Source organism: Epinephelus moara, chromosome 23 (assembly GCF_006386435.1).
Source record: "Epinephelus moara isolate mb chromosome 23, YSFRI_EMoa_1.0, whole genome shotgun sequence".
In the NCBI taxonomy this organism is placed as follows: domain Eukaryota; kingdom Metazoa; phylum Chordata; class Actinopteri; order Perciformes; family Serranidae; genus Epinephelus; species Epinephelus moara.
The window spans coordinates 23277539-23303123 of record NC_065528.1 but is presented as its reverse complement, the minus strand read 5'-3'; the positions used below and the strand labels follow the sequence as shown (position 1 = coordinate 23303123).

The following is a 25585-nucleotide window of genomic DNA, read 5'->3' as shown; positions in this document are numbered from 1 at the left end:
TGTTTAATGTGTGTTTTGAATCAACTAAACTTTACAGCACTTCACAGAAACCCTGCTGCCCACTAGTGTTTTGGAGGCGTCACTGCAGAGTGACACAGACACACCACCGCACAAGTATAAATGCTCACAATGGTATAGGCTCTGCATGGATCTTACGCACAAGTATAAATCCCGCCTAAGAGTGGGCATAATAACATTAATCCCGCAACAGGGGAGACTAGTGCAATTAGTTGGAAAAATATGTGCATATATCGGCATTGGCAATTGTTTAACTATCCTCCACTGCAGGATTCTGGCTTGGGGGGTCTGTGGTATGTGTTTGATCTCTTCCAGCTCTCAGGCAGGTGGTTGAAGGTGGGGTCTGGGTGGAGCTGTAGTTAACAAAGTAGCAAAGCTCGGCTGGTGTTTCCTCTCTCTGTCTCTATCTCTCTATCTCCAAGGACAGGCTGCCACATTGATGCCACTCCGGCTGGCCAGCACTGTCAGCGTTGCCATGGCAATGTGTATCCAAGTGTGTGTATGTGGAAGAAGGAGACACACATACTTAGACACGCCCTGGTTTTCTATCTTGTTGTGTGGAGGAAGGACTGGTAACTTGATTAGGGGACTTTGTCTAGACGAGGCTGGCGTCCTTGTGGCTTTTACTGACGTGTCATCCTCATTCTGTTTTAATTGCAGTCGACTTTCTCCACAACCTCCACCTCTCTTTGTTCTTCTTTGCTTAAATTCCTTCCTCCACCTTCGCCCCTACTTATTTTGTCATGTTTGCTCTTTTTTCATCTCTCCTCACTGCCTCTTCCTTTTCTTCCACAGCTCTACCCCTTCACTCCACCCTCCGTCACTCCACGCTCCCCCTCATCCCTCGCTCCACTTTATTAAGCATATTAATAGTGGGGTGTGTGGAGACAAATGTGCTACTGTCTTTCTCCCCCGCATTAGTCCTGCTGATTGGAATCTATTCTCCCTGCTGATCCAGTGTGGGTGGTCAGACTGGGATTCATTATCGTGTTTATGTGCGTGCGTGCACACTGGAGATGAATCAGAGTTTTTCTGTGTGTGAATGTGTTTCAGCGAGAGGGGAAGAAACACTCGGGGTGTGAGATTCGGCATGTGTGTATGTCACATCGCATGCACCTACTGTACTGTGTGCGGATCTCATGGCTGCATATGCGTGTCTTCTCACTCATTAGGCGGATTGGCGTGGATGCGATGAGGGGAGATGAGAAGGGAGCGTCGCGGCCTTGGCAGGAGATCCGAAGGCTCGCCTGATGCCCGTTTGCATCAACGCTGTGTGGCACCTGTCAGCCCAAGACACATACACACACTGTGATGTGCTGAGATACTCTGACACTGTGTATGTGAGCGTGTTTGTACCGAAGTCACGGTCCCTGTGGCAAAGCTCACAGCATGGAAATTGATTTTTTTTTTCCTTTTCTTTTTGCACTCTTGTGCCACTTGATACACGTCCTATTTAGTTTACGGAGCCGGCTGCCAAACTCTGAGGTGTCTTCATCTCCATCCCTCTCTCCTCATCCCTCCTTCCTCCATCTTCGTCCCTCTTACTGTCGTTATGTCTGTGACCTGTGTCCTTGCGACAAGTTGGAAGCCTTCCCGGGATGTTCTAATCAGCTGATTGGGATTCCCCTCCATGCCAAAATGTTCCCAGACAAAGTTTCTGTCTTGTAATTCTATTTTACCCGTCCATAAAACTTCCTTGACAGTAATGAATGAGATTTCTGCAATGTCACACACTGTGTTGTTGGTTTCATTCTGGGTAATGGCAACCAATATCAACAAGTGGAAACCTTTGCAACCTCATGATCCAAGTGAGGCGTAAAATGGTTGCTCTTTATCTCCAGGCAGTGGAGATAACTAAGGCCCTGTTTCCAGTCCAGATAAGAATAATCCAGATTTCGCAACGCCTTCTTTTGCCCCCCAGATAAAATTGATCTTGTAACTTTTGTCCTTGTTTTCAAAGAACTTTCAGAGAGGATCGTTCTGATCCTGATACCACAAGACCTGGATTACAGACTCTAGATGTTCAGTCTTTGGAGAGACGTCCATCTGTTGGTCAAGTAATACATTTCACTAACACGGATCAGTTTGAATTATTTTTCATATGTACATAATAGGCCAGAATTGCAGAATTAGCCGGGGCTGTTTATCGCCATCTCTCTGTTCAACTATCGCTGTATTTATTAGTGTTGCACAATGCAGGCAAGAATTATGTTGCGTGGACAGTGTGGAGGGTCTTCTGGGTCTTGAGGGTTTTGTTTTTGGATTATTTTGGTGCACTGATTGAGAATATTTTATTGGTTAATCATTTTGTATGGTCTATGTCACTTTAATATGAAAGAATAAGTGCCATGTGTCCTACATGTCTTTACATCCACCTGTGGGATAAGGATTATCCTCATTTTTGTGCCTCTGCACTGGGTTGTCAGTCCCATTCTAATGAATACAACATTTAAAGAAAGCCTTCATGCAGTTTCCTCAAATTTGGCACAAACATCCACATGTACTCAGCAATAAGCTGATTAGATTTTGGTGTTCATAAGTCAAAGGTCAAGGTCACTATGACCTTGTCTGTCTCATTCTTGTGGATGTGATATCTCACGAACACCTTGAGGGAATTTCTTCAAATTTGGCACAAACATTCACTTTTACTTGACAAACTGATTGGACTTTGGAGGTCAAAGGTCGTTGTGAACTTGCATCCATCTCATCCTCTTGAATGCAATATCTCAAGAAGGCCTTGAGGGAGTGTCCCTCAAATTTGGCACAAACGTCCACTTGGAATCAAGGATGTACTGATTAGATTTTGGTGGTCAAAGGTCACTGTGACTTCACAAAACATGTTTTTGGCCATAACTTTTATTTATGTGCTAGTTATGACAAAAATTCACACAAATGTCCACAAATATAAGGGGAGACATTTGGTCAGACACTAAATTGGTGACACGCGTCTTGAAACTGTGCTGACTGTATAGATCTTGTGTGCTGCCAGGAGGAAGGTGTTTGTGAAGCATCCATGCTTTCACAGACAATCAGACATGGATGTAAACTGTAAATGCATCTTGACTGGTGCATAGAGGCATACAACAGTGTGGTGGTATCAAAACCATCCTTATCTTCACCTTTAGAGTTTTGAAATGCCATAACAATGCATCTTGATATCTGATCACTCAGACAGACCATATGTGAGATCCAATCACAACTATTGTTGAGAGACACATGTGGAGACACGTTCTAATGCCAGGTGTAAATAGCCTCTATAAGGGCTTTTCTCACCGTTATCACCTCGACACCTTTCTACAGAAATAAATATTGGAGTCAAGTGTCTGTGTGCTGGTGCCATATCTCCCTTCCCCCCTGGCCATGCCTGCCGTGTCTCTAGATCGTCATATCTCCTGGGGAGGTTTTCACACACACTCGTGATAACCACACTCGGCCTTTTCTCCTGTGACATCACCAATGATCAGCTAATTTGTCAGATGGTCCTCACACACCACCATCCATTCGCACACAGGTATATTTACATCAATGGAATTGAAAGTGGTATTCTAATAGTTTGACTACGGATTAAGTTGCTGCCTATCTTTCTCATTAATATTATTTTGCACATTATATTATTTAACAATTAAAATGCAGTCTGTGTCGACATCCTGACAGAAATCTAATTTTTCAACAACAGCTGAAAACAGCAAGCCCAGCATAGTGTGGTGTGCAGTGTGGTGTCCAGCAGAACCACAGCTCAGCTGGCTCTTATGAAGTCCTCTCACCCCCAGAGCTCTCTGCAGAGTTTACTGTTCCTGCTGCCCACATCACTCCATCCAATAACTCATCCAGATTCACTGCTGTTACAGTTTATTTTCCTTTTCTGTGCAAATTGCAGCATTAATTTGCAAGGCTAATTTGCCTGATGAATGAATGATGAAAATTTGCTTTATTGAGGAACTTCAGGGTGCTTAACAATGTGACCCTTAAGAGTAGCTCACACATTGCAACACAATGTGATTAAATTTGGTGTTTTAATGTGTTGATGCTTGGATATAGTAAAATGGTGTGTCCCTTTTGGCTCTCATGGAAAACAATACAAGCAGGTAATTTGATATGTTTTGTCCAATTGTTTAATATGTACTCCTTTCTGATTATTAAAGCTAGAGTAGGCAGTTTAATTGTGGCGTCTTTGGGCAACAATCCCATAATAAACTTTGGGCATATTGTAATTCAAGTGGACTGAGAGAAAACGAGATCTCTGCACCCCCTCTTGGCTCTGTTTTCAGGCTTAACACACTTTTGCCAATCACAGGTCATCACAGAGAGAGCATTCCTATTGGCTGTTCTACAAACGCAGTTGTATGTGCACGTTCCAGATTGCACAAGCCTGTTTCCATGCCAGAGAACCTTGCAGAGAAGGTTACTATTTCAACATTGGCACCAATTGCCTACACTGCAAAGTAACCCGAAAAAGGAAGACAGACTTATCCAAAAAATAAGAATAAGAATCTGACAATAAACGTAACATAAGCACTTGTCAATGTTGGTGAAGCAGTTTAGAGATGGAGAGAAATGTTAACTGGAGCCAAAGACTCACAGCTGCAGCTTCATGTTTACATTTATGGAGCTATTGTTGGCTAGAGCCTCGAATCACAGTGCGTGCTCCAGAGATTGACCCCAAGTCAGTGGCTCAAGTAACCCGAATCCAGTCAGCGCAAACCCCAGCTCCAGAGGACCAAACAGCCTGCACTCCCCACTGGATCAGCAAACTTTCTGTTGCTGCCTTCACACAGGTTGGACCCAGAGGTGCAGTTGGCAACCACTGCTGCTGGGGTTTTGCGTTGGCCAAATTCAAGCAGCTACAGCCTCCAACCAAAGGGCCGTCTCCGAGTTGCTGCGCACTATCCTCCCTGAGAAGCAGTCTACAGTGGTGCGGAGCAATATACCCATGGTCTTTTGGTGGGAGGGGCTTAGGACAGAGAAGGGAAAGCTGCAGAAGTAGGGTGTATTTTCAAATTCTACCTTTTTTGCCCTTTCCAGGTTTTTGCCTCCCCCAGCTTGAAGACAAAAAATCAGCATTTGTTGGTGGACAGAAACATTACAATATACATGTGTGAGAGTCTTTTGCAGCACTGTGAATGCCAGCACAAAGGATGCACTGATGTACATGTCACAATAAGTAGTGAGTGGCTAGCATCATCGAGTACAGGGCCCCCTCTGATACGATGATTGCAGGTTCTCACCACTTCAGCCGCAACTGTATAATTACTTTCAAATGCACAGGCGGTTTCAGCCACCAGTGAGCTGATGACAGGGAACACCACAGGGCATCGTTTGGCATGGCACCACGCAGCCTTCCCTCTTCACCTCCTCCCACCGCCGTCACCCTCATCAGTCACTGCCAGAATCCAGTTTGATTTGTTTTTGCAAGCATCTACATGCCTCACAGGGAATATTTAGTATCTTGGTTTCCATATTCAGTTCCCATGTCTTCTCACCACATGAATCATTCATTTTTATTTTATTTTTTTATTTCACGTCTTCACTTGTTCACTATGTGATAATTAAATAGTGTGATTTTTGAATTTCGCATGGCTGAGCATCTTTGCTGAATGTACTATCATCTGAAACAATGTCCTCATTCTGAGTTGTTTTAAATGTTGACCGCTCAGTGAAGCACCAACCCATGTCCAACCCACATAGTTGTCCCTCCATTGTGACATTAGAAAGTGTCACATTTATCGTGCAATTTTACTCTTCTTCAACGTTTTGTTTACTTTCTGGATTTTTCCCACATGGAAATTCTGACCAATCAAGAGCAGCTTTCTTGCGCAAGGCATTTGATCTGGTCCACTTGTAAATGCTGCCGTGAGAACACAACCAACTCTAGGCAATAATACAACTTTGTAACAAAAGTAGTCCCTGATTCAGACCAAGACACTGTCTTGGTTAGTCTTGTTGGCCATCTAGTTCCTGCAGTCGCCAACTGGGCAAAATAAACCCTTATTTCACTGAGTTAAATGTGAAAAAATGCTGTTTTACCCATGGTCTCTTCATCTGCTGTTGCTAGCTGGTTGTTTACAGTCCTGTAAAGGTTAATTTGCCCTACCCCTCACCACTTGAATTCGACCGCAGTATCTTTAGTTTTCCACCAGTAGAAACCGGAGACTGACCTCTGGTGACAAGTGATCTAAATACCTCGGTATACCGTGATGCAGCCCAAGCCGACTGCATCTCACACTGTTGTGTACAGTGCTACAGTACTGAGCTTTTTGGGTCTGGTCTTCCAAGCCTACATCTGTCCCACATCCCTGCAAGACTCTAATTGATTTTAGCGCTGCTCATCGTGGACTATATTGCTGTCATTGTTCATTTTAGTCAAACCATACAGTTTGAAAACGAGGCGCGGCTCCAACTAGAAAACAATGTTTTGATGCATTGGATGTGCTGAATGTGCATATTAAGGCAGTACAGGAGGAGGTGCACATTAATAATCCTCCAGGACTGTAACATGCTCATGTTTAACCCAAACAATGTGTCATGTGACTGCAGTTGGTTCAGATCCAGGTCAGAACACGTTCTCACCACAAACGAACCGCACCAGAGTTCGTTTGTAACCGGACCGAGACCACCTCTAACCAAACAATTGTGAAAGCACCCTAAGATGCAGCCAAAAAACCTTACAGTTGTGTAGTTGAGATCACATTAAAGGCTAAATTCAAAGATGGGTGTAGTCTGAGCAAGGGGGCTGGAAGTTGGGGTGTGGGAAGAAGGGAAGGGGCCATTTCCCCCCTAACTTTATGCCCCTGGCCCAAATTCATTTTAAGTTGCGGATTACTGTATCACAGCTGGAGTGATCCCATCACAAGTTGGTCTCTAGTTTTGCCTAGCTAACTGAAAGTACTTTATCAAAGAAATCAGCAGCCAGTGGCTTCCTTCCATCTCTTTTTCATGTCATCTCCCCTTTTTCTCTGTTCACTCAACATATCATTTCTCTTATCTCATCGGACTTAAAACAGAATTTTGATGTAGAAATCTCACTTGTAAAACATTCAAAAATTCATAGACGTTGCTTTATAACTATCATATTGGGGGTTTTTCAACCCCTGAAGAAAAGCACTTTTACTGAGTTTTTTTAGGTATTGGTTATATCCATGTTTGTTGCTCCAACTTTACAGACACACAAACAAAAGAGCCCTCCTTCCCCTCAGTGTCCCTCCGGCCATGAATCCATGCCTGACAAATAGAGCTGAGCTGACTTGCGTAGCTGCAGTGATACTTTTCATTTCTTCCTCTCATCATGATGACCTCGAGCAAGCAACAGACACATGGCCACAGAGATGGATCTGTTTACAGTGAAACTGTGATTTGTTCTAGTATTTGGCTGCGATTAAAGGACGCTGCCTCGCCACGCCTTTGATATTGTTCCTGAAGGCTCATCAGTGGTTCCTGACCTGCCCATTTAGGGGGGTAGGGGGGTTTAATGTCTGTTGTGTGTGTCTGCATCCAAATGCCCGAGGGAGACTATAATGGCTTTGTCAATTTTACACAAAGGAAACACTTTAACAGACACAGTGAGTAAGGACACACTCTGCGTCTCGGTCATTTATTTTGTCTCTCCCCCTCATCATGTATCTACACCCACACCAATCACCTAATGGGTCGGTCACTACATCGACTTCCTGCTGTGGCAGCTAGTGGGCAAATGAAATACAACACAACAATATGTGATCTTTCCTTGTTAGTTCACTCTTCAGTATGTGCAGTATGGGCGGGGAAAAATACCAGTGGTTCCTGTGTGAGGTCTTGTTACCCTGAGACTTCTTGTTACTGATGTCACAGAAACCAGCAGGACTAATCCATTAAGGGCCATCCTCTGGGAGCAGAGAGATGAGGCCTGAACAAATTGTCACCACTTATCATTGGGACACGCTTTGCTCTACAGTGCCACAGGGAGCGATATAAGGCTCGGGTCTAAACACTCTCTTTATCCGACAAAGCATGGAAATAGAGCCTTGGTAGAGGAGGTGGCTGTGAGGAGGAGAAGAGGCGAGGAGCCAGAGGGAGCATGAGAGCCACAGGATGGTGTTGAGAGGTTGAAAGGAAATAAAGAATTGTTGTTTTTTTGCTTCCAGATCGGAACCAAGTTTCTAGTTCTGGATTTATTTTGAGGTCAAAATGCTCTGAACTAAAATTAGGCATAGGAACCAGAACAAAACCAGATCCATATTGGTACCCTTGTCAAAGGCTTTTAACGCTTTCCAAAATAACAGAAATATGGCTTTCATAGTGTTGCTTTAAAATGGCTGCTTGATTATTTAACGGACAGGGAACAGTATGTCTCAAATAGAGCTAAGCTACGTTGTGGAGTACCTCAGGGCTCCATTCTTGGACCTCTTTTGTTCTTGATTTACATAAATGACATTCACATGAAAATTTTAGCACAGTCGTTCAAGAAGCAAATGGAGAGCTATCATCTATTTCTACAAGGTTTCAGATGAACAAACTCTTTTTGTAACGAAAATAATAAATATAACAAAGATAAAGCCAAAATTTTCATTGACAACATTGGAATAACTCAGGTTCCTTCTATTACATTTCTAGGGGTCAAAGTAGACAAAAAAACTAACTTGGAAATACCATATTAAACTTGTCTTGACTTGCAAATCATCTGCTTCTATCTTTAGAAAATATCAACTTTCATCAATTTTTGATATGAACATACACCAGACTTGTGTGTTAATATATAAATATGTACATCACACTCATACTTGCCAGAACTTTTTTAAGTCTTCCTCAGACATTCACTCATATTCCACAAGACACTAAGGACCTTTATCTTCCATATTGTCGGACTTCTCTTAATCAATATTCATTACAATACAGACGACCATCTCTTTGGAACAACCTACTTCCATCTCTACAATCATCATCTACATTACCGTTGTTCAAAAAACATCTGAAAAGACTCTTGTCACTTCCTTAATTTTTTTTTAACTAGTTCATTTTTTTTTTTTGTAGTTATAAATGGTACATCTTTAACAACTTCTTAGTCCAGAACTTTTATTCAATTCTGCTTCCTTCATTTTAATCCTTTTCTTTTTATGTATGATTGTTGTGATTTAATGGGGGGGACATCTTCATAAGCCATTTTTGGCCTGTAATCTCTCCTGCACAATGTTTTACCTTTAATTTTTTATTCCCTGTATTTCCTATACATGTATGTGCAAATAAACTAAACTAAAACTCACTAGCACCTTTGCCTCTAAGGCCATGTTAACACGAAAACGATTCACTGAAAACAGAATCGTTTCTCATTTTCGTTTTGAAAAAAGTTCCGCGTATAGACGACAACGTTTTGATCACAATCGCCGTGCACACGGATCCGCAAAAATGACCAAAAGCGCTGCAGTATACATGCCTGGCCAGTAGTTGGCGGTGTGACGCTTACGCTTCCTTCTACAGAGCGGCATTTTCACGACCCAAAATGCCGCTGTCTTGTAAACGATCGGCCAAAACGCAACTAAAGTTTACCTTTTCAATTGAAATCGTTGTTGTAAAACGGGACCTAAGAGTGTAGTACTTGTGGCACAGCTGTGCCTCTTCCTGCTGAGTTGTGAATTTCATATCTGAGTACTGTAGCTTCACACTAACTTGCCATAACTCACTTTTAGGCAGGACTCTGCCTCAGCAAACCTGGGATCCCCCTGGCTGTCCCCCGTCTCGCCCTGATGTCTCTTTTTTTCTGTTCTTTGTTTTATCTTTAACCCAGTAGCTCTCACAAAAGCACACACACATAGAGATGAGGCATCCACACACACACACACACACACACACACACACAGACAAGTATGAGTCATGAACAGCATCAGTTTGACATGCAGCCCACTCTCCCAGGCAAAGCGCTGCCTTTTTTGATCAAACTAGATTGTTGGAGCATTAAGCCAGTAAGAGCTCCTGCAGACAAACAGGTAAACAAAACGTTTACTGTATGTCTGTCCCCCGAGCAGCTGGGAGACGATTTTGTCTTATTCCAGAAATATCAAATTGAATCATTCTGTTATTGCCTCCCTCTTTCCTCTCTCCCCTTTCGCCTCTCCTTTGCTCACTTACCACAGCTGTAGGTTTTGGTGTGTGTGTGAGGGTGTGTTTTCACAGCAGAAAATATAAAAGAAATGGAAATATCTCATTGTAGCAGATTGACGTCAGTTTCAATATCCGTGAGGAGGCCTCCTCTCAGCCGTCAATGTCAGTGTCCCAAGACTGGCAAGTGTGTGTGTGTGTGTGTGTGAGAGAGAGAGCTTTCTAGCTAGTTTCTCCCTCTTCAGAATTGCTTTTTCAGAATAAATGGATTTTGAAAAGCCTTGACATTTTGTGCTTGTGTGATTTTTATGATTTTGTACTTCTGTACAAATGTGACTCATTTAATCCTTCTGTGTGTGTGTATGTGTATGTCTGTGCGTGTATGTGTGTGTGTGTGTGTGTGTGTGTGTGTTTCAGCCACCATCATTCTGAATGAGCTAAATTGGACTGAGGCCTTGGAGGATGTTTTCCGGAAAAACAAAGAGGAAGATCCGTCACTCCTCTGGCAGGTGTTTGGCTCAGCCACCGGATTGGCTCGGTACTACCCAGGTGAGCAGCGCAGCAGCCAAAGGGGTCGCTGTGACAGCCTGCTGATCTTCCTGTGGTCAGTGACGAGGACAAATGTTGCCACTTAAGGCCCATTTCATCATGTTGCAGGCAGATGCATGCAACCACAAACTTTTCAAGCACTGTGTAGCTGTGGGCAAATTTTGTCACAAGGCTGTCTTGCGACTTTGGGCTGAGGAAGAGGCACGATAGTCATGAATCACTTTTTGAAATACATGTTTGTAAATACAGTCATGACCATCTCATGATGATGTGATTCAAAAACGCGCACCTCTTCATCACCTCGAAAGTCACAAGTCATGAGAGTATACTTTTGAATTGTCCTCCATTCCTCAAGAATTGTACTGTGTCAAAGGAGCTGTATGCAGCTTTCAAAGCATATCTATGATTTATGCAGGATTTATACTTCTGCCTCGAAACAATGCCGTACCTATTTATTTATTTATTCATTTATTTATACGTTGGGATTTATCCTGGCTTCATATGAGTAGAGGAAATCTCCGCTTGTGGCTAAGCTAATTTATACAATGTTAACTACCATAGGCTTGTGCTAATAACGTTAGCATGTTCCATTTGCTTGGAAAACGTGTTTAGTATAAGACAGTTGTTTTGTCGGTGAACCTTGTGAGTTGTAATGGAGCCAAATTTTGTAACGTTACCTTTGTTAAATGTTGCTGTTGTCCCTGGCTTCATATGAGTGGAGGAAAAGTCAGCTAGCTGCTAGGCTAATTTATACAATGTAAACTACCATAGGCTTGTGCTAATAACGTTAGCATGTTGTATTTGTTTGGAAAATGTGTTCAGTATAAGACAGTTGTTTTGTCAGTGAACCTTGTGAGTTGTAATGGAGCTGAATTTTGTAACGTTACCTTTGTTAAATGTTGCTGTTGTCCCTGGCTCCATAGGAGTAGAGAAAGTCCGCTAGCCCTTAGGCTAATTTGTACAATGTAAAATGCCATAGGCTCGTGCTAAAAACATTAGCATGTTATATTTGCGGGAAAAAGGAGAGTGGGAGCTATGCTTTGATGATGACACCATTCTGCCACTGTGGGTGAGGACAACATAGTCAGCGATACCCGCCACATGAGTGCAGTGCAGTGTAGCTAGCCCCTGCACACACAGGGACTCGCATACGCTAACGTACGACACGGCCAGACAGTGAACGGCAACAAAGACAGTTTAATCTGATAAGGTTGCTTTTAATTAGTTACTTAATGCTATAAAACAGGGTTTTTACAACATGATTGACAACTGTGTGAGCAAATGGGTGGGCTCACATTTAGTGGTGCTGCTCGCAATTGGTTGGATGGGTGTATGGGCGGGAAACTTGAAACCGCAGATATCGCTATGGGGGCAGACTCCGGCAAGATGGCATTAGCTGTAATCAGGATATTCTAGCTTCACTTCTGTACACTGGGGGTAAGTGGAGACACATTGTCCATAATTATATACAGTCTATGATCCCACCCCAGATTCTGAATTATAGATGGGCTCTGAATGTCGCATACAGCTCCTTTGAGATGTAAGATATAGGAGGATTTGGCCACTGACGCATATATACCTTAAACCCAAGCATAATGTGAGGTAATTTTCCTCCCCAATCACAGCATCCCCTTGGATCGACTCAAGCAATTCAGCCAGTAAGATCGACCTCTACGATGTGCGGAGGCGACCGTGGTGAGTGCAGACGCTCATTGTGGGAGCTGTAGTTTTGTTTCTTGTGTCTCCAATCATCTCATTGACAAGTCATTTCTCTGGTGTTTGTCAAAGGCAGACACGTGGCTCGTTCAGTCCACCTGTGTCATTGTCATATTAAACATTAATTTGCAAAAACTGTATTTGCATGTCACATAAACTGATAAGAGCACCTGCGCGCACACACAGAGTTTAAAACAATCAAATCCAGGTCTCTGACTGCAGCTAAACCCACTCAAACAAACACATCAGAGCACTATGATGATTAAGCCGCTGCAGATCAAGAGGCACCGATACAAAAGCTTCATTAGTCTGCTAAAAATGATTAAAATCAGGCTGGAAGCCACCAATACTCTTTTAACCATGTTATTAAATTTCATTAGCTTCAAAAGCCCCGTCGGCGACTGAGCACTCGAACTCTGAACAAAGACACACAACTGTTTGTTTATCACAGAAATGGAGGGAGAGATGTAATTAAATACAAAGCTCTGATTGATTTCATATGCAAATGATAGTGATATTTGCTTACTCGCTCAAAGAGAAACGAGTGATGAGACCACAGAATGTACAGCCTCATCACTATTTTATGTGCTGAAGTTTGTGTTGTGCAGGTTTCTTCGAGTTTAGTTTTATAAATGACTCCTGCATTATAATAACTCCCATTTCCACTTGTGTGCTCATGTACATCTCTTTATGTGCTCAATATCCGTGACCTTTCTGTGCATGTGTGTGTCTCTTATTACTCACCAGGTACATTCAGGGGGCAGCGTCACCCAAGGACATGCTGATCCTGGTGGATGCGTGAGTGACGACCTTATGATTCATCCATTACAGTCAGATTTAGTTTTCTTTGGGGGGGCAGAAGGCCCTGATGCTAACTCTCTGACTGCGCCGCGCTCACGGCTGCCTCAGCACTCATGTGACACTGACAAACAAAAAGTAGTCAGTGTATCGGGCGACTTCATCGTTTACAGTCCAGTTGTTTCTCCCTGTGATGAGTGACGGTTTAGAAGAGCTGAGATGTTCAGAGAGGATTCTGGAGCGACGTCAGGCACGACAGCAGCTCAGACTTTGATTAGATTAAAGAACTGCAGATCAATTTTAACAAACAGTATCCATTTAAAAACTGAGAATAGGGGTTTATTTTCAATATTTTCTGGGGCCAAACAGTTGAAACCATTTTCCAAGTTTAAAAACAAGTGTTTCCAGTGTACCTCAAGCCTCATTCATTCATTTTCTGTAACCGCTTATCCTGTTAGGGGTCGCAGAGGGCTGGAGCCTATCCCAGCTGACACTAGGTGAGAGGTGGGGTACACCCTGGACAGGTCACCAGACTATCACAGGGCTGACACATAGAGACAGACAACCATTCACACTCACATTCACACCTACGGACAGTTTAGAGTCACCAGTTAACCTGCATGTCTTTTTAGACTGTGGGAGGAAGCCGGAGTACCTGGAGGAAACCCACAGTGACACAGGAGGAACATGGCTCCCCCACCCTGGATTTGAACTGGGAACCCTTTTGCTGCGAGGCAACAATGCTAACAATGCTGCACCACCGTGCCGCTTATCTCAAGCCAGATATAATTTATTCCTCCGTCTCATAGACCTCCGTTTTTGTTCAAAGCTACAACTACTTGGTGTTTTAAAACCTCATTAAAGCATCAAATGTGTATTAATCCACCGTTGTAAATAGTCCCAAACAAATATGCCATTTACTCCTGTTTGAGTAATGTTTGCTAAAAACTACAGTGCCCAGCTTTTTTTTGGAAATAACTCCATTTTAGATAATAGAAATATATATTGGTGATACATTATGAAAGAGTTAGTCTTCAGTAGGAACCTGTGTGCTTGGGGCTGAGTGCTACAGACAAGGTAGATACTGTAGGATGGAAAGCTTTGAGAGACAAACTAGCGCTTGGTTGGTATCTGTGTTTTTATGGGATTTGTTGACCATAAAAAAACAAAAAAATTGCTGATGATTCACCAGTTTTTACCCCCTCATGTTAACCACAACCAGTCGAAGCACAGTACAAGAAATGTGTGCAACATGCATGTGATTGTGTGTGTCGTATTCTTGCCAGCGTCAAAGTGATTTGTCTGGATTTTTCCGCTCAGGTGGAGTTTTATTACAAATGGGACTCATGGCACGGCACCAGGCCTAAACGACAACGCAATATGATAAATGAAAAAGTAAATTTGTCCACTTGCAGCTCTTAGCGCAGCTCTGGTAATTGGCACACAGAGAATTGATGAGGCTTATTAGACATTAAAAGCTGCCTCTGTTATGCTTTGGTGAAAAGAACATTAAAAGAACGTCACTTCATTTTTTCCCCCACTCTCTGTTCCTTTCTATTCTTTACCTGCAGGAAGCAATTAAGATGTGAATTTACAGATCCATCGGTGCGGGGTCTTCATCTCGTTTAACAAGAGCAGTAGGAAAAATAATCAAAGGAGTCGAGTCCTGGCAGTGCTGAACACTGATATTTTATTTTTAATCATTTTATGCTAACATGTCATTAGCTGACTTGCACACAAACACCCGTTGCACTGATGAAGATTATAGCACTTTTGTTAATGTGATGAATAAAACTATATCTAGTGTGCTTGTTAACAGAAGAAACTTGTCGGTCTGAAATGTACTTAAAGCTCATGAATGGTCTTCAGCCCTGAAGGCAGAAGGCTTTACAGATGGCAATGTCAGCTGTTCAGGCTGTTCTTGGGGCACAGGAATGCTGCAATCCACTGCAAATCGGAAGTTGATAATTCCAAGTCAGTATGTCCGATGACCATTTAACACATCCCAGTGCATTTGCTTGGAAAAAGACGGACGCCCACAGCAAACTCATCTTTGTATGGCAAGTCTCTGAGCTTCACATCTACAGAGGAACTATATCAACTACCACAGCACCATTAGCGAAAAGTAACATCACGCTGAAGTGAAAATTGCATGGGAATACTTTGAAAACAGACTGTTTAAAAAGTCCTTGAAATTCAAATAAACCACTTGATGCTGTCTCATATTCTGATCAAGGTTTTGCTCATTGAGTCGTCATAATGAAATTGCTCAGAATTAAGAAAAGTATGTGAAAATGAAAAAATAATGCATTCTGTAAAGTCTGTATGAACCCTGATAAAATAAGTCAACTATCTCTGCGACAGAGATGGAGATGTGCATGCTTGCAAAGACTTCTATCAAGCACAAATCAGCTGAGTAAAAATGGCACCTACAGAATGTTTCACAACAAAAATATGAGCCACTATTTTTGCTAAAATACATGGAAAGGTAATTCTCTGTCCAGCATTTGTGCCACCATGTTGCTGTGACGTCAGCATAGATAGATTACTGAACAGGCCAACTGTGTCAGGGGGTCTGTGAACTTCACCTGCAGAATGTCTCTCCAAGAGACACAGACTAACCAGAAAGAGACTTAAAATGACCACAATGAAGCATAAAACTACTACAAAGAGACACAAAATGACCATGAAGAAGATGCAAAACAGCTGCAAAAAGGGGCAAAACAACCACAGAGACACAAAATGACTACAAGGACACTCAAAATGAGTACTGAGAGACTAGACGACCACAAAGAGACACAAAGTGACCACGAAGACCCTCAAAATAATGGTAAAGACACTCAAAATGACTACAGAGAGACAAGAAACAACCACAAAGACCATCAAATAAATAGACCCTTAAAATGACTACGAAGACACCAAATAACCACAAAGAGACATAAAATGTTGACAAAAACACTCAGAATGACTACAAAGAGACACAAAACGACTACAAAGACACTCAAAATGACATCAAGGAGACAAGTAACGACTAGAAAGAGACACAGAATGACCATGAAGACACTCAAAATGTCTACAAAGAGATAAGAAGCGACTACAAAGAGACACAAAATGAAATCAAGGAGACAAGTAATGACTACAAAGAGACACAAAATGACCATGAAGACACTCAAAATGACTACAAAGAGATAAGAAGCGACTACAAAGAGACACAAAATGACATCAAGGAGACAAGTAATGACTAGAAAGAGACACAAAATGACCATGAAGACACTCAAAATGTCTACAAAGAGATAAGAAGCGACTACAAAGAGACACAAAATGACATCAAGGAGACAAGTAACGACTAGAAAGAGACACAAAATGACCATGAAGACACTCAAAATGTCTACAAAGAGATAAGAAGCGACTACAAAGAGACACAAAATGAAATCAAGGAGACAAGTAATGACTACAAAGAGACACAAAATGACCATGAAGACACTCAAAATGACTACAAAGAGATAAGAAGCGACTACAAAGAGACACAAAATGACATCAAGGAGACAAGTAACGACTAGAAAGAGACACAAAATGACCATGAAGACACTCAAAATGTCTACAAAGAGATAAGAAGCGACTACAAAGAGACACAAAATGACATCAAGGAGACAAGTAACGACTACAAAGAGACACAAAACAACTACAAAGACACTCAAAATAACATCAAGGAGACAAGTAACGACTACAAAGAGACACAAAATGGCCATGAAGACACTCAAAATGTCTACAAAGAGATAAGAAGCGACTAATGACATCAAGGAGATAAGAAGCGACTACAAAGAGACACAAAATGACATCAAGGAGACAAGTAACGACTACAAAGAGACACAAAATGACCATGAAGACACTCAAAATGTCTACAAAGAGATAAGAAGCGACCACAAAAAGACACAAAATGACTACAAAGAGATAAGAAACGATTACAAAGACACTCAAAATGACCACAGAGACGCAGAAAGAACTCCATTGCGCTAGTCCAGGTCGTTTTTCTCCAAGTTCTGTTTACAGTGGATTGCAGCATAAAATATCTCACTAACTAGTCACATTGCCACAAAGGTTGGTACAGAGACCCACTGGCTCTTCCCTCAGAGCCCTGATGAGGCAAAAGGCCTTGTTGTCTTGTACACTAAATACCAGAAGGCAAATTATCAGCTTTGTTTTCCTTCAAAACAAATAAGGTCTATTTATCCATCTATCCATTTTCTTATCTGTCTGTGGTGGCAACAGGGAGCAGAGGAGCACAGACATGTTTTTATATACGATGATGTGTTTTTTCCAAACTGCAGGAGTGGCAGCGTTTCGGGTTACACCCTCAAACTCATCCGCACGTCTGTCAGCAAGATGCTGGAGACCCTCTCTGATGACGACTACGTGAACGTGGTCTATGTGAGTACTCATGCAGCTAATGCTGAAATTTCATCCCCAGTCGAAGTAAATGCAGCTCATACTAATATTTGCTTTATAAATACTCATATTTTTATCTCTTTTAGTTTTTTCCTGTCAGTGCAGTTCTTATGATTCTGTATGTGTATTGGATTTCCAGGTGCACACAAGGCTGAATGTTAATGTGGACGTATTTGTGGCTTGCCTGTTTGAGTAGCTTTACTCCCGCAGTTTGAGTCATTGGTTTAAACATGGCAGTGACCTTTCGAGAGACTGCAGCACATGGATGGATCTTTATTGCGGCTTCATATGTGCATGTATGCATGCACGCTTGTGTGCTCATTTGTCTGACTCAGAGTATCTGTGCGTATATTTATAATGCACACAGTAAATGTGTGTGTGCGCACATGTGTGTGTGTCTGGGTGTGTATGAGCGACGTGTCTCAAGAGCATCAGAGCTGAATCCAAGTATGTGTGTCTAATAGAGCTAACACATGACACAGCTTGAGCAAACCCTGAAATGCCACAAGATAAGTTTGACGAATGAATGTGTGCTGCTGTATTTATGACCCATACTTTGAATCAGTGGCATGAAATGGAAAAGGGGCCGGCCTATTTGAAATTCTGTAGGAATCTCAGGCACCAAAGGATTTACTGACAGGGGGATTGAGGAAATATTCATCCATCATCATTTAAAGCTCCGTCGCCGGCTGCATAAGTCAGATTCATGTTTCTGAGCAATATTAGTTGTGGGAAGAAAAATAACACGGTTTTAAGTGGTTACAGTGGTTATTTCCTCGTATCGGAGGAATTCATGAGCAGACGTATTGTAAGCAATCACACTGGAAATGATTTCCAGGACTGAAATACGAATACCACCACTCTAACTTTATTTTGAGCCTTGAGAAGCACCGATTTATGCTGTTGCTAGGCAACACTCAAACTGATATTGTCCGTCACTTAGTGTGCGTAGCCAGAGACGGTCGATAAACCGAGACGGCCCATTTTAGATTCAATTCCTGTATCCGTGTCACTGCCCCTCCCCTTTATGAGACTAGTGGCAGCCCTTTTTCCATTACTTTAATGGGAAAGTGAATGTGAGTACAGATTATGACCAATTCTTTTGCCAAGTAGTCCCTGAAATAGATAGACCCTTTTAGGGCCGACGTCACAATCACGTCATTTTATTAGCTGGAGGCAAAACACGACTCTCCACCACAGGGCTGTAGGCTACATAGGATTCTTAAAATGTTGTCTTGTTGTGTTGTTGGGAGCCAGAATAGAAGGAGCCCGTCAACAAAAACAAAGTCAACTATGGTTAAATAGGATAAGACGAAAGGACTGGACAGAGGCGATCGACAAAAATGCTCTCGTGCAGCGCACACTTCATATCAGGTTAGGAAAAAAGTACTTCCTGTTGTAGGGATGAATAACGTTATGTGTATTAAGGGTTATCATGTCCACCTCATCAGAAACTGGAGAGGTATTAGGAGGAAGATTGATTTCTCCGTAACGCTAACTTTTTAGCACATTAGCTAACGTTCGCTTCGGTAGCAAAACAAACTGGAGGAAACCATTCAAGTGTCGTCCTCCTGTCCCAATACCCACACTTCCCCTAGAAATACCCACTTGCACTTGTGTGCGTTCACATTTAGGCTAGTGGTGTCCCAAAACAGAATTGAGGTAGTGGAAGTGGTTTCTAACACTTAAAATCCGCCCCGACCCAAACTTTCAACGAAGTGGAAGATGAAGTCAGCAACTTCAGCAAAAAAGAATTTGGAAAAGAATTTGTCACTGTACGATCAGAATGTAGCCTATACAAACAACAGATGTTTGGACTAGCGTAAACTCATCAGCAACTCGGTTGAACACAGCGTCAAAATATTTAAACAAATTGACTTACCCGAACAAAATCGATCAGAACTAGAAGACACACAACACAATTGCTGGAGCCGGCATTTTCATTGCGTCGCTACTACGCGTGATGTATGCCTGCACGCCGGCCACGCCGATTTGCATGAAGTGGTGTCCCATTTCTTAGGGAAAGATCTCTACCCTAATATTTCTCACTTCCCTCATCAAGGGTTATCTCGCAAACGAGGGCACTCAATACCAAGTGGAAGATTTAAGGGGTAGAAATGGGACAGGCCCTAATCAACCACAAAGGTTCCTGTGACATCATCCATCCACTGAGTGAGAGCATATGTTTCGGCCAGTCTGGTCCCGTTGGTCATTGTTTACTCATTCAAGTAACACTCGCGGCCTCTTTTATCTCAGATCCCTTAAAGCCATAAAAGCCTCCTTTCTGACCAAATGTCACGTCACAAACTTGCATTTCTATGATTTTGTTTGTGTGTGCAAATTGGTCATGAATCCCCAGTGTTTCTTCTCTTTTTAGAAAGCATTTGCATACCTTCAACATACAGTGTGTCTGTCTGGCTAAAAACTCCTCATGTGGGATGCTAGAGATGCACAGTTTCAAACTATCCATTTAATTGCATCTTTGGCGCTGGGTACATCATGTACTTGAATGTTCCTATACTCTATCTGAAATCTCCTTCTCAATCCGTATTTACCTCCTCTTTGTCCTTCTTCTCAAATGAACCATTAATTACATTTTCTTCCACTTCCCTTAATAAAGCAGTGGTTTGTGTTTTTGTTTTTTTGAATTTTCAAATCAGCTAAGTAAAAGGGCTTTTGAAGGTAATGAAATGGTGCATCAGCGTAATAAGTGTATTGATGGCATGCAGCTCAGTTTGTAGACCATCCAGAGGCATTTTGAAGCTTTTTGAAGATACAATCTGTAACAGCCTTTGATAATCCAGTTGTGTAATTGATGAGTATGTGTAATCAATATCTCTGTTTGGCCTCTGAGTCTGTAAATGATCTTTTCTGCTTCCTTTCTCATACCAGTATGTTACTGTGACCATAGACATGCATACATAGGCGCCACTTCTTAATATGTAAGATAATGTAATGTGTCACACACTTATAATGCCTTTGTGCGAACGGTGACAAGTAGGGTCCCTGTGAGGGTTTTTTGAATAAAGTTCAATTAAATTAAATTGCATTTTTTAAGGTAGAGTTTAAAGTTGTCTACTTCCACATGAAATAATGATAAATAGGGATGTCTCCACAAGCATTGAAAAAGCCAAATCCAAAACCCCAAATTTTTGAAATTCCTCATGACATGAAACTATTTTACACTATGTAAATTACTCAGTTTATGTAAGCCTAACATACACTTTGCTCTTGAGCACTTATAGCCTAAATAACTAGATTCTACTTCACTGGTGCACATAGCTTATACACCCTTGAATGTAAGACCACTCATTTAAATTGATTAAAAAAAAAAATTAGGTACACTTTACTTGAAGGTGTCTACATAAGAGTGACATGACACTGTCATAACTATGACATGACACTTTCATAAACCTGTCATAAACATTATGTACATGTCATAAACATTTATGACTGCTGTAAATTTGTTTGGGATGTCCATATTATGACAACTTGACATTAACCAGGATTACATTACCAGAAGATGTATGTATGTTAATGTCAAGTTGTCATAATAAGGACATCCCAAACAAATGTAATGTCAACTTGTCATGACAAAGACAACTTCTGGTAATGTCACTTTGATTAATGTCAACTTGTCATAATCAAGACAACCCAAACAATGTCAACTTGCCATTACAAAAACCAACTTGTCATGAACATTATGTACATGTCATTAACGTTTATGACTGCTGTCATTAAGTGTCATTCGGTTTTTGTAATGGCAAGTTGACATTGTTTGGGTTGTCTTGATTATGACAACTTGACATTAATTCAAGTGACATTCCCAGAAGTTGCCTTTGTCATGACAAGTTGACATTAAATTTGTTTGGGATGTCCTTATAATGACAACTTGACATTAACCAGGATGACATTACCAGAAGATGTCTTTATGTTATTGTCAAGTTGTCATTGTAAGGACATCCCAAACAAATTTAATGTCAACTTGTCATGACAAAGACAACTTCTGGTAACGTCACTTTAATTATTGTCAAGTTGTCATAATCAAGACAACCCAAACAATGTCAACTTGTCATTAAAACACCCGACTTGTCATAAACATTATGTAGTAGTTGACATTGTGTCAGCTTGTCATTACAAGAAACGAATGACACTTAATGACAGCAGTCATGAACATTTATGACATGTACATAATGTTTATGACAAGTTCATGACAGTGTCATGTCATAGTTATGACAGTGTCATGTCACCCTTATGTAGATACCTTCAAGTAAAGTGTTACCGAATTTTATAGTGCTTTTTTATCCAGAGAAACCGCAGCTCCTCTATTGACTTGCATTTGTTAACAGGCCTGCGGTCTCCAATATGGCCACGATGTTGACGTATGATCCAGCTACCAATGAGGCATATATGTTTCTATATCTACGATAATTTGGTACTAATACAGGGACAAGAGTGTGCGTGTTCTAAGATAGTTGTTTGAGTTTAGTAAGTTGATGTTGTTCATGTTGATTTTTGGAGTAGGCTAATTCTCTCATCTCAAGTAACGGAAAGATCGAGACTGTGTATGTGTGTATGCAATAAAAAGCTAGTAGCAGCAGTACAGAACAACAATAGTGACTGAAAATCTGAGTTATTTTTTATATTCAAAAACATATACAGTATAAAAAACATGCCCACATACTGTTTGAGCTTTTATTACTGTGTCTGAGATATTTTAAGATGAGTATTGTAAGTCAGATCAAGTTCTAAAGCACCGTGTTTTTATTGTTGTGTGTGTAGGCGTGCGTCTGTTTAGAGGACAAATATCTTGGCAGTAGTTGCCCTGAAACTTCCGCCAACATGTTGAATAGTTGGAACCAGTCAATGTGAACTGCAGCATCCTTTGGCGCTCTGAAAACAAAGCCCCATGTGAACAGAGGAAGGTAGCAAGGAGGTGACACATCCATTGTGTGAAATTGTGTTCTTTGCTCGAAGATCCCAGCTTCTGTCGTCCTTATTATCTCGTAGCGTTTTGGTATTAACCTTCATATCTCCACTCTGTGTTTTGCATATGTTGCATTGATCTCTGAGACATGTCTTCTTGCTTCTGCTGTTACTTTGTGGCTCATACACGTGGAATATGTGGGTTTCTTTGCCTCTTACGCTACTGCTTTTGCAACTCGCTTTAAGGTGCTGACTACCTTTTTAAAAGCTGATAATACCGTCACTCATCCCGAAAACGTGTCTTTGTAGCTGCCCTTGTCATTGTACTCGGAGAATGGAAAGTTTAAATCCCTTTCAAGTGCCATCTCCACGATTCTGTCAGTCAAGTTTGACATTTTATGTAGCCCGAGTGAGAAGTCTGGTTTTCATCTTGAGAATTCCACCTAGACTTTTAGCTATGGTGCATTTTGTTCGGTGTATGAGATCAGTAAGTATCTGCAGATATTCGAACTTATGCTGCAAGAAATGATAGAGGCACTGTAAAAGCAATATTTGTGCACCCCGTGTGTGTGTGTGTGTGTGTGTGTGTGTGTGTGGACTTGTTTGTGTGTGTTGTGCACACGATCATGATTGGAGGGCTGCAGTCAAGGCCAAAACAGATGTTAGGTATTAATGAGCCATGTCCCAGCCCTCCATAGATGCTGTGTTTGTGTATAGGTTTATATTTGTGTGTGTGTGTGTGTGTGTGTGTGTGTGCATGAACTGATAGGGTTCCATCTGTTCCTCCACATTAACTATTCACCAATATTAATCTGAGGACTCTTTACATGTAGAGCTGTGTGAATGTAATTTATCCAGTTACAGTAATGTCTGTCTCTGAGGCATAATCCTTCTATAATCAAGTCTTTGTTGTTTTTTTTTGTTGTTGTTGTTTTTTTTACCTCCTTATGCCACTGTTTGCACATCCCTACCTGCTCTCCTGCCAATCCTTCCTTCTGCTCCTATAGCTCCCTTCGGTCTGTGCAGAATTTGATTAAGACTGATTTCATTTCACACATGACAAATTTTTGCAACCACAAAGCCCAAAAAGTTGTGTTTAACTAGATTACTTTATAGCATGTCGCCAGTGTTTTATTTAATCTGATATAAAATGGAATCTGTCTCTTAAAATACCGCATTTTAAGCCAATCCTCTATGACCGCATGCCTCCGTAACGAAGGGAAACCAGGCCACATATTTAACCGCAAATATGTGCAAGTGCCTTTCCTCCACCTCCCGTCATCCCTCCTTCCCTCTTCCCCTCCAGTTCAATGACAAGGCCTCGTACGCGGCGTGCTTCGAGAACCTGGTGCAGGCCAACGTCCGCAACAAGAGGATGCTGAAAGACGCCGTGCAGAGCATCACAGCCAAGGGTATCACCAACTACAGAGGCGGTTTCGAGCTGGCCTTCGAGCAGCTTGCGCAGGTAAAGTGTCGGCGTGGGCATGCGTGGGGGAATATCAGTGTGGTATCTGGCTAGCATAAGGGCGTAGGAGTGTGTGTGTGGTGGTAGGGATGGCAACATTGAGGACGTCGCTGACAATCTGTTGTGTTTGATTATCCAACAATGTCCCCTGGATTATGCAGACCAGCCCAGAGGCTTGATGAAACCATGTGAAATCTACTTTACAGTCTGATTTAATTCATGGTCATTTAATTTAACATTTTCATTCATATATTAAAATAATGGTGGAACATACTGTAGGACTCACTGACATCTCAATCCCAATGGTGCTCTGATAAAGTGAGTATGTGTCGTCCTCTTGTGGTTGTTTCTGGACACTGCACATATTGTTTCATGTTTCCCCTGCCGTCTCCTGTAACTGCATAAAGAGACATTAGCCTTGAATTCTTTTTGCAGCCTCTTCTTGAACACTAAGAATGTGTTTCCTTGGTTAAATGGTGCTTGAAATAAAAAATGTTTTGCCTTTGTGTCCCCCAGGTGAATGTGTCAAGGGCCAACTGTAACAAGATTATCATGCTCTTCACCGACGGAGGGGAAGAGAGGGCGGAGGAGATCTTTGAAAAATACAACCCAAAGCAAGCGGTAGGACTGTGGACACAAGATGTTCAGAGATGAAAATGTAGCAGTCTTTGCTCTCTGTCATGTTCAGACTTTTACTTTTCTTCTCCTCACAGGTGCGCATCTTTACATTTTCAGTAGGTCAACACAACTATGACAAAGGACCAATACAGTGGATGGCCTGCGCTAATAAAGGTACGAGGTTGCATTAGATATACAGCTGATCACATATTTGATGTGTCGTCTTCTGTAAGATAATGAAGGAAATAATTGAAGGGCCCAACTGTGATCCACATGTAAACAAAATAAGTTAAAATGATTGACAGGTCTGTGATAAAATATCTTCTTCATCACCAATGAAGCCAGTTGTTAAATCAACCGTTTGACGAATTCAGTCGGAAAAGTCTTTCAAGTCTTTTTCTCAGAGAAACTCTGCAAGTACATACTCTTGTTCTTGTCTGATTGTTGTTATTGACTGTGTTTACTAATATCAGAGTTAGTGCTTGCTGCTTTCGGAACTGCCATTACTGTTCCTTTACGTCATCAACTACAGCGCAATCCCTGACTTGCTGTTTACGTTGTCAACTACAGTGCCGGTCCCTAATTGCCCCTGATTGGATTTTAATTCCTGGAAAGTGTTTGGAGCAACACCAAGTCCAGACTGATATAGAGAGCGAAACAGAATATTGACCTCACGTCAACAGGATGGTCTTACCAGGCTATCAGTACGTTTAATTCCACCTTTAATCGGAATGAAAGGCCATTCCGATTAAAGGTGGTCATGTAAACGGTCATTCCGATTGAAAATTAAATCCGATTAAAGGGGGTGGTTTATTCCGTTTGTCATTCCGAGTGAAAGAATTTGATGTACATGTATACACTCATTCCTCTTTAAGTTCATTCCGGTCTTTCTGCGCATGCTCGTTTCCTTGCCCTTCTGGCGCGATGACGCATATAGCGCGCATAGCAACGGGCTGCATAGCAACGGGCTGAGATAGAGCAGTC

General features: G+C 41.7%; 1 protein-coding gene across 1 annotated transcript in view; it reads left to right on the top strand.

Annotated features, from left to right (window-relative positions):
- Positions 1–25585, top strand: part of LOC126385156 (voltage-dependent calcium channel subunit alpha-2/delta-1-like) — a 164467-nt gene that overhangs the window by 82355 nt on the left and 56527 nt on the right. The window contains exons 7-13 of the mRNA XM_050036726.1: positions 10501–10632; positions 12258–12327; positions 13096–13146; positions 17475–17574; positions 23825–23983; positions 24500–24604; positions 24697–24775. Coding sequence (XP_049892683.1) covers positions 10501–10632; positions 12258–12327; positions 13096–13146; positions 17475–17574; positions 23825–23983; positions 24500–24604; positions 24697–24775 — 696 coding nt within the window. The remainder of the gene's footprint in view (positions 1–10500; positions 10633–12257; positions 12328–13095; positions 13147–17474; positions 17575–23824; positions 23984–24499; positions 24605–24696; positions 24776–25585) is intronic.